Raw genomic sequence first — 11,812 nt, 5'->3', positions numbered from 1 at the left:
CAAAACCCAGGGTCGGAGCATCTGTACTGCACAGGTTTTGGGCATGGGGGTCCTGCTTTGGGCATGGGGGTCCTGCCTAATGCAGGCAGGTTCTCTGGCAGGAGGGATGCTAGGGCCTGGCAGCCCCATGTGTCCCTGGCACGGGGGGTGGGTGCAGCCCCACACCGGTGCCAGTTGCGCTGTCTCCCCATGCAGATGGTGCCCTCTCCAGAAGTGAGGCGCAGCCCCGCAGTGAGCGTGGGGAGGGACCCTGCGTCCCTGAGCAGAGGGAGCTGGAGCAGCGGGAGCTGCCGCCGGACACCTGCACAGGTGAGGCACCGGCCAGGAGAGGGGGCAGTGCCGGGTCTCCCCTCCTCGCTGCCCCCCACCTCATGTTTCCCCCACCACACTGCTTGCCCTGGGGATGTCCCTCGTCCTTCTCCGGTGGTCCCCACACCCCAGGGCCCGGTTTTCAAGCTGTGGCCAGACTCTGCTCCCTGCTGCATGACTGGGGACCACTGAGAGTAACCCTGGAAAATCCCATGACTGATGTGCCTGGGGCATTGGGCGTTCATTGCTGTGTGATCCATGTGTCCCCCACTGCCACCACATCGTGTCAGAGCCCAGGGGTTGTGTCACAGTCACCCATCCCCATCAGCTGTGCCGTTGTCACCCATTCATCCCCATGGGCTGTTCCATGGTCACCTGTTCCCAAGGGCTGTCCCATGGTCACGTCTCCCCAAGGACTGTGCCACGGCCACCCATCCCTCCCCAAGGGCTGTCCCGTGGTCACCTCTCCCCACGGCACCCCTGGGGGTGTCTGTTGCCCCATAACTGCTTTGGGACAGGGATGTCCCACACGGCTGGAGCCTGGGGGTCCTGCACTCTGAAGTGCGTTGGCTGTGGGTCGCACTGGGCGGCCACATCCTGGCACCAGCCAAGTGTTTCCTTGTGAACAGAGTCGATGATCTCCACCTCCGACATCCTGTCGCGCATCAAGCAGGAGGTGGCCTTCGTGGGGGAGCAGCAGTTCACAGAGGAGCGGGGGATGCCGCCAGACCCCTGTGCAGGTGAGCCCGGGGCGGTGCTGCACACACACCAGCTGCTCAGCACTAGCAGCAGCTGCTGCCTTCTGGAGCCATTGCCTCCCACAGCCTGCCCAGCACAGGATGCAGCCCCGCTCAGCTGAGTCCCTGTCCCCATCCTTCCTCGCAGGCGCAGACGCCCTGATCACGGCACACGACTTCTTGTCATGGATCAAGCAGGAGGAAGAGCCCTGCGTCCGCGAGCCCTGGGAGCTGCCAGAGAGGGAGATGCTGACAGGTCCGGGTCCTGGTGAGTGATGCTGAGCCCAGCCCCATGGGGCTGGGAAAGGGAGCACCCACCCGGGCTGGGCTGTCGCTCGGGGACAGCCCCGGTGTCCCCAGCAGGCACTGACCAGAGCCTTTCCCTCCCCTGCAGCCAGTGAGGGGCTGCTGGTGAAGACGGAGGAGCGGTGCCCCCACACCGAGCCCCCCGAGGAGGTGGGCTTGCCAGGCAGCTCCGGGGAGCTGCTTTTCCCCGGTGCCAGCTTCGGGAACCCTGAAGGACAAGCAGCAGTGACAACGGCGGCAGTGGTGGCTCTGCCGGCACAGCACAGACTGGGCAAAGCTCCAGGCTCAGAGCCGGGGCCAGGGGCCGAAGCGGTGGGGGTCCCCACCGCGACGCCAGGAGCCATTGAGGAGCGGCCGCATGGCTGTGCCGAGTGCGGGAAGAGCTTCAGCGGGAAGAAGAGCCTGCGGATTCACCAGCGGAGCCACGCGGCCGAGCGCCCGTACCCCTGCGCCGAGTGCGGCAAGAGCTTCAACTGCCACTCGGGGCTGGTGCGGCACCAGATGATCCACCGTGGTGAGCGGCCCTACAAGTGCACCGAGTGCGGCAAGTGCTACAGCCGCAAGGAGCACCTGCAGAACCACCAGCGGCTGCACACGGGTGAGCGGCCCTTCGCCTGCGCCGCATGCGGCAAGAGCTTCATCCGCAAGCAGAACCTGCTCAAGCACCAGCGCATCCACACCGGCGAGCGGCCGTACCAGTGCCCGGCCTGTGGCCGCAGCTTCCGCTACAAGGAGTCCCTCAAGGACCACCAGCGGGTCCACGGGGCTGAGGCAGGCCCCCCCCCGCTGCCGCCTCCTGGCATCATGCCCCCCGGGGACTAGGGGCCGCCCACCCTGTGGACTGACACCCCCCGGGACGGGGCAGCCGCTGGCCATGCAGCTGCCTACCAAATACAGGTGCCCGGCCGGGACGGGGGGCACGTGGGGAGCCCGGGGGGGCCATGCACCCGCAGACCCAGGTCCGGCCCTTATCATGAACGGACATGCTTTGGCCCCCACTGCCCCCGCCACCAGACAATCTCGCTGCATGGGCCGGGAAGCAGCCCCCCGCCGTGTCCCCCTGCCGCCAGCCCCCCCGCCTGCCGCTCTGCTCCTCGGCCCCCGCTGCTTATTTTTACTGCCCTCGCCGTCCCGCTCTGTACAGTGCTTGGGGTGTAGTTTTGTATGGACAACGCGATATGGAATAAAGTCATGTTGGGCTGCAGTGCCTTTGCCCCCCGCCCTGGGGACTGTCCCCTGGCCCGGGCCCTGCGGCCATGCTCCTGCTCCCCGGGACCCGCGAGCTTGAGGCTGGGGAAGGAGGGGACGATTGCAGCACAGCGTGGGGTACGGGGCAGGGGTATGGGGTACAGGGCAGGGGGACGGGGTACAGGGCAGGGGGATCAGTGGCACCATGGGGTGCTAGGCTGCCAGGTGCTCCTGTGTCACCAGCTGTGGCACCCCTGTGCTGGTGGGGTGGCACAGAGAACCCCCCAGAGCCAGGGGGGGTGGCTGCACCCATGGGTGAAACCCTGCAGGGAGAGGGGGGAGCAGGCAGTGATGCTGCAGGGTGGGTGGGTGCCTGGGTGCACACGTGTGTGCACACACCAGCCATGGGTGTGCAAGGGCTGCCAGAGGCCGCCGTGCTCCCGGGGCCGTGCGGGTCCTGGGGCCTCCCAGACGACTGCAGCCCCTGATCCACAGGGTCCTGTCCCCCAGCGAACCCTTTCTAGCATCGCTGATTCCCAGCGTTTCCCATTTTCCCCCACTTTCCCCCGGCAGGCTGTGGCCAAGCCCTCCCCGGGGCACCGGCCCAGCGCCCCCGCCCCTGCGCTCCCACACCCCCTGGCGCATCATTTCGGTGACTGACCCAACGCGGTGGCTGCGGTGCGGGCAGCGCGCCCGCTCCCACTGTAGCTCCCTGACCCCCCCGCTGCTGTCCACCGGCACCAAACCGGCCCCGGCTCCCCCGCCGATCTGGGCGTATCGGTTGTTTCACCTGTTTTCTTTACAGCCGGGTAAGCTGTGCCCCTTCCCCAGGCACGCTGGGACCCCAAGCTGGGTGTCACTGTCCGTCCCCACCCGAGGGAGATGGTCCCCACCAGAGCCGAGGAATCCAGCGAGGGGCTGCGGCGGTGAGTCCCTGTGTGCTGCAGGGGGTGGGGGGCATCGGCCCAGGGTGGCCTGGTCGGCTGTGCTCCCCACCTAGGGTGGGCTGCAGCAGGAGGAGGCGGCAGGAGCTCCTTGGGGACACTGCACGCTGCAGGGGGGACCCTGCACACCGCTGGGGGGGGACTTTGCACACTGCTGGCAGGGGGAGACCCCGCCTGCTGCTGGGGGGGGAAACTCTGCAAGCTGCTGGGGACCCTACAGGCTGCTGGGGGGAGACACCACACACTGCCAGGGAGCTGGGGACACTGCATGCTGCCCAAGGGGCCTTGCACCCTGCCTGGCACCCTGCACCCTGCCCGGGGGCCCTGCACAGTCCTGGGGACCCTGCACGTTCCCTAGGAATCATGCACATTCCCTGGGGACACTGCATATTCCCTAGGGACCCCGCACACAGCCTGGGACCTTGCACACTCCCTGGGGACCCTGCATGCTGCCTGCCCCAAGGGGGTCTTGCATGATGTCAGGGACCCTGCACGCTGCTTGGGGACCCCATACACTCCTGGGGACCCTGCACAGTCCCAGGGGCCCTGCACAGTCCTGGGGACCCTGCACGCTACTTGAGGACCCTGCACACTCCTGGGGACCCTGTGCATTCCTGGGGACTGCGCGCTGCTTGGGACCTTGCACACTCCCTGGTGACACTGCAGGCTGCCCAAGGGGGTCTTGCACGGTGTCGGGACCCTACACACTCCTGGGGACCCTGCACACTGCCACCAAGCTGTGCATGCTGTCACCCCACCCCAGAGCCACACAGGCAGCCGAGGCCTCGGTTCTGAGTCTGGACAGCCAGCCCGAGGCTGCAGGTCCTATTCCCCCCAGCCCTGATCTGGGGCTCCCCCAAAGGAGCAGGGTGAACTGGGTGTCACCAAGCCTGGGGTCATTTTGCCCCATATGCCAGCAGCCAGCCCATGCAGGCTGTGTAGCAGGGGGCTGCTGGCACGCTCCCCCTGGCCAGCTCAGGGCAGCCCAGAAGCAGGACAGGCCAGCATGGCAGCATGCCGGCAGCACCGGGGATTTGAGCAGGGAGGAACCGCGAGCAGGCGATGAATTAGCAGCATGACACAGCAGCAGAGCAGCGGTGGCACAAGTAAGCAGGGACCCGAGTAGCAAAGGAGACCGGAACTTCCATGAGGCTACGTGGGGAGCTGGGAGGGGACAGGGGACACAACACGTGCTGTGGGGAGGCAGAGCAGGGGAGTAGGGGTCTCCCCACAGGCAGCAGCTGTTCACATGGCCCCTCATCTGGGGAAGCAGGCAGCTGCCTGTCTGTGGGGTGAACCCGGGAGGAGGATGGGGGGAGCACACAGCCCCCCCGGCCCGGCAATGGGCTGCCTTGGCAAGGGCAGGATTAATCCTCAGGTGCCCGATATGGGCAGCTCGCCATCCCTGCGGCTCCGCACAGCTCCTGGCCAAGAGCAGGTGGCATGGGAAGGTTCCTGAGGGACAGCAGGTCCTGCTCGCCCAGGACCCTCCTCACCAAACCGCTGCAGCACTGAGTTCACACACAGAGACGTCTTTTCTGTTTTTTGGGGATTTTTTTTAAACAGAAGTTTATGGTTATATGCAAATTAGGTCATTAAATGATTTGCATAAAATGTTCGCACATCAGCGACTAAGTGTTCCTAACTCCCCACCCCCCGAAGGTAGTAATCCTACTCACTAGCGCTGTCACACGGCCCCACTGACACCACGCACGCACACGCCTCCTCACTGTGTGCCAGCGCCCCGCTTGCTCACACGCACCCGGCCAGCCACGCTCGTGGGCCCTGCCCCAGGCTGCCCACAGCAGCAGAGGCGCGGCCACGGGTGCAGGCAGGCCTCCTGGGCACCTGCACGACTTACACACGTGTGTATCGCCACCTCCCTCCCCAGGCATGTGCCCAGCGCGCTCCCAGCGCCAGCCACTCGTGCCCCTTTGTACCTTCCCCATGCTCGTGGGGGCCTGGCCGTGCCGGGGGGCAGGTGCCAACCTTGCCGGCGGCCGCATGCTTATGCATGCCTCCCACAACCCAGGCGGCTCCCACGCACACCCCCGCACGCCGCTCCCCCACGTGCACGCCCCTCTGTCCGTGGCCAGGCACGCACGGTGTGGCCGGAGCCCTGCGTGCAGGCGCCGGGAGGGCCGCAGGCACACCATGTCCTTCGTGGGACAGCGTCCCTGCCCGTCCCTAGCTGTTGGTGAGGAAGAGCCGTCTGTGTCTGGAGGCAGAGCCGCGCGGCCGGCCCCGACGCCGGCCCCGGCCCCGGTTGCCGAAGGGGCTTCGGCTGGGCACGGCGGTCTCTCCCCAGCTGGCGCTTCCGGCCTGCGGCTCGGGGAAGCCGGGCTCGGCTTTGGGCTGCTCAAGGAGCGGGCTGGGGTCTGGCCGGGGCTCGGCCGGTGGCGCCTGGCTCTGCCGGGCGCTGGCCCTCTCCTGACGCAGGTAGCGCAGCTCGTCGCGGATGTCCGTCAGGACGCCCAGCAGGCGGAACTGGAGCTCGCGGTCACGGGCCCTCTCCTCGCGCTGGGTGGCCCGCTCCTCCTGCCACATGGCCAGCTCCTGATGGTACAGCTGGTCCCACTGCTCCTCCAGGTCGAGCAGGTGATGGATGTTAGTCCTCCAGCTCTCCTGGCGGTCCTCCCGCAGGCGGGAGCAGCCCAGGCCGCGGGGCGGGCCAGGGGCAGCTGGGGCGTCCCCTGGGGGAGAGGCGGAGGAGGGCAGCGACTCCTCGGTCAGGGCGCCGTGCAGCGGGGAGCGGGCCGGGGGCTCCTCCTCTGCAGTTGGCTTCTCCCAGGTGGGCCCCATCAGTACCCTAGGCAAAGCGCCCATATCCGGGCCGGGGCCCCCCGCCTGCTCCTCGGGGTGCGAGGAGTCGAGCCCGCGGCCCAGGGGGGGAAGGTCGGACACCCCTTCGTGGCCCCAGTCCGAGTGAGCGTCCACAGGGTTGAGAGGGTCCTCAGGCAGGGAGGTGACGGAGCCCTGGGAGCTGCACCTGCGGATCAGCATGGCCTGGCGGGACAGTTTCATGTCTTCCTCCGCAGTCATGGGGGCTTCAGGCCCGGGCTGCATCCCTACGGCCCCGCCGTGGCCCCTCTCCACCTCCCGGCCTTCCCGTTCCTCCTCCTCTGACATGGAGGCGTAGGAGACGAGGGACTCGTTTCGCAGGGACGGGGAAATGGCTGACACGTCTGGAGTCCGCAGCTCTGGTCCCGACTCGGCTGGAACAGAAGAGAAGCCCTCAGGTGAGCCCCAGCCACCGCTCTGTCCCCCTGCCCCTCCCCAACACATGGACTGCCCCCGTCATGCACGTCCCTGATGGACACAGCAGGCCAACGTGCCCCAGCCGTGCAGCCCTCGCCCCTGCCTGCCTCGCACAACCCCTGTCCCACCACAACGAGCTCCCCAGGTCCCCACTAACACAGGGATGGCCATGGCCTTTGCCTTCCCTGGGATCTGCCGCCTTCTCCTGCCACTGAACAACCCTCAGTGGTTACGGAACTGTGCTCCAGGTTCCCGTTATGCATCCACAGCCCTTCGGGACTCACAGGCCAGGAGATAATCACACAGACTGGGCAGGCACAGGGAAGTGTCTCCTGTCGGGGTGTCCCCCGCAGCGCCACCCCCAGTGCCATGCCGAGAGCGGCATCCAGCCCCACCAGAAGCACTCTGCCACACCAGGACCAGGTTCACGGTGCAAACCACCACCACAACCTTTTACCATCTGCCACGCTCCCAGGGGGTCTCCAGCCAGACCCCGCGCCCTCCCTCCACTGCCTGAAGCCCTGCCGCAGCCTGTCCCACAGCCTCACCCGAACTGCTCTGCCCTTCTCCTCGGCTGTACTCGCAGATGATGGAGGGGTCAGGGCTCTGCACTGCCAGCCGGGGCACAGCAGAGCCCTCCACATCTGGCAGGGATGAGGGCTGCCCGTTGGTGTCGATGTAGATGCTGGGGTGGCTGACGCCAGGCTGCAGGTGCATGAAGGACTGCTTGGTCGCACCGGGGAAGAACAGATCTGTGGGACAGAGAGAATCCAGCCTCAGCCACTGCGATGACGGCACTGGCAGTTCACATGTCCCCGCAGAAGGGCAGATAGGGCTCCCAAGGAGAAGGGTCCCACGGGAACCTGCAGAGGACATGATTGCACCAAGGCACAGATGCTCCTCCTGGGAGGCCCAACCGCTCACCCTCATCTCCCCCAGGACCATCCTGAACTTGCCCAGCCCTGTGAGGGTCAACATCCTGTAACGTCCCACAGGACTTCTTCCTTCAGCCCAGAGATCTTCTGCTCTGCAGCAAGGCGGGTGTCTGGTTCAGAGACACCCATGCCGCCCACCCATCTCCAGTGAAACCTGACAGGCCACGCTGAAATCAAAGACCAGGGGAAGAAGCAGGAACAACTAACCCTGGCATCCCCTAGGAACGCAAAGAAGTCACACATATTCCTTTTGCGCAAATGAAAGGCCAGGGTGGGTACATGCCTCCTGGGCAGCAACAAAGCCCAGCTGGGGTGTACCTGTGGGCCCAGCTCAGTGCTACCACAAGACCAATGTTGGGTCTTCCACCAACATCCTCTCCCCTCAAGCAACTCTCGGGCATTTGAACTAAAGGCATTAGCCAAGAGCAGGACCAGCGACAGGGCTCCGTGCTCAGCGGTAGGCCAAGACACAGGTTTGCTGTGCAAGCAACAGAGGAGTCAAAGGCACAGCCCCATCAAGAAGGCATAGCCCACCCAGGGACCCTCTGGCACCCCTGGCCACACACAGCACCAAGCTGCGAGACGCTGCAGGAGGTTGCTGTGACTTTGCTCCGAAGCAGCTGCTCCTGCTCCTGCTCCCGCTCCCTCTGGCCTCAGCTACCCATGGGGGGATGCCAACCCTGAAAAGAACAGGGGAAGTAAAATCCCATCCCATCTTTTAACAGCTGCCTTTAGACAGTATCCAGCAAGGCCAGGCACTGTATCAAATTAAAGAGGAAAAACAAAACCAGAGAAGACCTGATCCGACAAAGTCTGAGGTGTTCCTGTTGACCCCAGGTTATTTCCACAGTGGATTTTTAATTCCAATGCATGCTGTTTCCAACCCTGGTGGTTAGCTACCCAGACACAATGGGACCACAGCCCTGCTGGATGCTGTAATCCCGGCACAAACCACATACGACACGAAACCCGAAAACTTCCTTCCACGATCCATGCCGCGCTGGCTAGCACAGAACACAAACACTCGACAGACCCTGGAGCTCGGGAGGACCACGGCCTGGTGATGTTACGAGGCTGGACATCACTCAGAGAGCGCAGGTAGGGCACAGCATGGGACTCCACTACTCCAACTCTTTTCTCCCCAGAGAACTACCACAACTGACCTGGGTCCAAGATGATTTCAGGCTCTGAGTCGTGGCTGGCCTGTAAGAAGGTGGAAGCCACCATCTTCTCCAGGGGCGTCAGGCGTGGCTTGTGGAGCGGCCCACCGGCACGGTTCATGGGCAGGTGCTTCTTGGAAGTGATCTTCTTCTTGACGTCCAGCCGCAGGTCACGCCACTTGTGCTTGAGGTCGTCGATGGAGCGTTCGGTGTAGCCCAGGAAGTTGACGCGGCTTTGGATTTGGGTCCAGAGCTGCTTCCGCCGCACGGGGTGAGCCCGCAGGGCTTCAGACCCATACAGGGCGCTGAAATGCCGGACCACATTCCAGACCAACGTCTCAGTCTCGTCATTGGAGAAGTTGGCCTTCCTCTTCCGGCCAGATGCTGGCATCGCCTGCGAGGCTGCGGCAGAGGTGGAAGGGGCACAATTGAACCTCGGTCCCCACTCCTCTCTGTCAGCTCCTGGGGGGAACATGGGGCTGCGGGAGCCCGAGGGAGCCGCAGAGGAGGGAGCCGAAGCAAGAGCCCCCGAGGCATCCATGGCAGGGGAGGCTTGGGCCGGGGAGGATCTAAAGAGCCGCTTCGGCACACCACGCGGCACGGGGGCACCTCATCCCCTCGCCCCAGCTCGAGAGCACCTGGGAGGGGAGAAAAGGAAAGGGCAGCGGTGGGTGGCGGCAGCACGGGGTGATGGCAAGGGCCCCTGGTCCTCTCCAACCACAGGCACCCAGGGGCCCCCAGCCAGCTACCACCAGGGCCACGGAGAGGGTCAGGGTCATGGTGCGCACATTGGGACCATGACAGAGGCCACAGTGAGGGCCACGGCACACACCACAGGGCCATGGTGAGTGCCTCCACCATGACATGTGACCTGGGGCTGTGGCCGGTGTCTCAGGGCCACACAGAGGGTGCTGAGGAGCACCTCAGGGCCAGGCTGAGGGCGATGGGGAGCGCCTCAAGGCTGCAGTGAGGGCTTCATGGCCATGTTGACAGTGATGGGGACTGCCTCTGGTTGCACAGCAAGTGCCTCCAGGACAAGGCCTTGGCAAGCACCCCAGGACCACGACAGGAGCCACGGCAACAACTTCAGAGCCATGGCCATCGCTTCTGGGCTACAGCAAGCACCACAATGAGGGCTTGGGCTATGGCCAGCACCTTAGGCCCACAGCAGGACCTCAGTGATGGCAAGCACCTCAGCACCATGGTGTGGACTACCGACATGGTAAAAGCACTAGAGCCACCGCATGAAGCCTCAGGGGCATGGTGGAGGCCTTGGCCACAGTGAGTACTTCAGGTTCCCAGCATGGGCCTCAGGGCCATGGCACAGACCTTGGCCATCGGACAGGTCTAGGCGCCACAAGCAAAGGCCTTGGCCATGGTGAGCATCTCAAGGCCATGCTGAAGACCTTGGCCAAGATGCAGACTTTAGCAAGTGTCTTGGCCACAGTGAGAACCTCAAGACCCCAGCGAGCACCTCAGATTTTTAGTGAGGACCCTGGGGTCACGGAGAAGCCCTTGGCCATTGCAAGCCCCTCAAGGCCACGGCAAAGACATTACAGAAGGCCTTGGCCACGGTGAACACCTCAAGCTCCAGTTAGGGCTCTTAGTGCCATGGCAAAGATCACAGCTGTGGCGAGCGCTTCAAAACCACGGTGAAAGCCTTGGCCATGGTGACCAACTCCAACTCTCACGAGGGCCTTGGGCCCTTAGCAAAGCCCTTGGCCATGGCAAATGTCTCCAGCTCCCAGCGTGGGCTGTGGGGCCACGGCAAAGACCGGGGACTGGGCGAACACCTCCAGCTGCCGCCGGGTGCATCAAGACCCTGGCAAAGATGCTGCAAGTCCCGGGCCCGCAGCGAAACCCCCTCAGGGCCCCGTCATGGCCCCGCCAAGGCCCTCGCCCACGGCACAGGCCGCGGCCCCGCCGACCCCCTCAGCCCCTCAGCCCCATGGCAAAGCCTTCAGCACCTCCGGGCCCTGCCGAGCCCCTCCGGCGGCCCCCTCAGCGCCCCGGCCGGACGCCTCAGCGCCCCAGCCGGTTGCCCCCCGCCGCAGCGGCTTCTGCCCCCTCCGAGGCGGGGGAGCCCCGGGGCGGGGGGGGGCGACCGGTTCCCGGCTGCACCCCCGGGGCCGGGCCGGGGCCTGCGGCAGGCGGCTTTTGTTCGCGCTTCCGCCGGGCACCGGGGACAAAGGGGCCGGGGCCGGGGCCTGCCGGGGGGGGGGGCCGGGGGCAAGCACCGGCCCCGGCCGCAGCCCTTCCCTCCCCCCGCCCCCAACACCCCCCAGGGCAGGGCGGCGGCGCCTACCTGTGCCGGGACGGGCGTGCGAAGGGGGGGGGGGGGGGGAGCGGGGGCTGGCGGCGGAGGGGCCGGACGCGGAGGGGGGCTCAGCTCCGGCGGCGGCGGCGGGTAATGGCTCCCGCCTCGGCGGAACTCGCCTTCATTTCCTCCGCCTCCGAGCGGCGCGGCGCGGCGCGGGCGCGGGCCCTGCGCGCCCGCCCTTGGTCGCCCCCTGGCGGCACCGCCGCGCCCCGGGCTCCGCGGGGGCGGCGCCGGGCACCGGGCACCCCCCGCCCCGCCGCGCCGCGCCGCGGGGACACGCGGGCACCTCCGTGGCTGCGCATCCCCCTGGGCACTGTCCTGCGCGCCCCGGCCCTGCAGCCCCTCCCGCCCAGGTGCTGCGCGCACCCACCCCCACGATCGCGCATCCCCGTGGGGATTCCCCCGTGCAGCCGGTCTCGGGTGCCCCCTCCCGTGCAGCCCGTTGCCCCCACCCGCGGCACGCACCTTCCCCGCACCTCCGGCAGAGCCCCGTGCAACCCCGGGACCGGGCACCTCCGTGGGCACCCTCGCAGGCACCCCGCCGGGCTGCTGCGTGAGCCTCCGGGATTGCATACCCGATGGACACGTCCCGCTGCATCCCGTGCCCTATCGCTGCACACCCAGGGGTGCTTGTTGTACTTCCCAGCATCCCGGT

At 66.2% G+C, this 11,812-nt stretch overlaps 2 protein-coding genes across 4 annotated transcripts in view; one reads left to right on the top strand and one right to left on the bottom strand.

The window, feature by feature from the left end:
- LOC130147324 (uncharacterized) overlaps nt 1–11,812 on the top strand; it is a 40,338-nt gene that overhangs the window by 2,574 nt on the left and 25,952 nt on the right. Inside the window, exons 4-9 of the mRNA XM_056334296.1 lie at nt 196–309; nt 939–1,049; nt 1,195–1,314; nt 1,441–2,171; nt 5,924–6,046; nt 9,167–9,649. Coding sequence (XP_056190271.1) covers nt 196–309; nt 939–1,049; nt 1,195–1,314; nt 1,441–2,171; nt 5,924–6,046; nt 9,167–9,649 — 1,682 coding nt within the window. The remainder of the gene's footprint in view (nt 1–195; nt 310–938; nt 1,050–1,194; nt 1,315–1,440; nt 2,172–5,923; nt 6,047–9,166; nt 9,650–11,812) is intronic.
- On the bottom strand, nt 5,011–11,319 carry LOC130147196 (uncharacterized). 3 transcript variants are annotated; one of them, XM_056334019.1, is made up of 4 exons: nt 11,143–11,319; nt 8,841–9,475; nt 7,291–7,494; nt 5,011–6,699 (listed from the first exon to the last, which is right to left on the bottom strand). In XM_056334019.1, exons 2-4 carry the CDS (start codon nt 9,376–9,378, stop codon nt 5,672–5,674), a joined length of 1,770 nt encoding a protein of 589 aa, XP_056189994.1. In that variant the 5' UTR covers nt 9,379–9,475; nt 11,143–11,319; the 3' UTR covers nt 5,011–5,671. The 3 variants fall into 3 exon arrangements, with proteins under 3 accessions (XP_056189994.1, XP_056189996.1, XP_056189995.1); XM_056334021.1 differs by having other exon boundaries at nt 8,841–9,239; nt 11,143–11,318; XM_056334020.1 differs by lacking the exon at nt 11,143–11,319 and having other exon boundaries at nt 8,841–10,736.

Source organism: Falco biarmicus, chromosome 4 (assembly GCF_023638135.1).
Source record: "Falco biarmicus isolate bFalBia1 chromosome 4, bFalBia1.pri, whole genome shotgun sequence".
Taxonomy (NCBI): Eukaryota; Metazoa; Chordata; class Aves; order Falconiformes; family Falconidae; genus Falco; species Falco biarmicus.
Note: the sequence above shows the minus strand (reverse complement) of the source record. Positions and strands in the feature narration are given on the sequence as shown.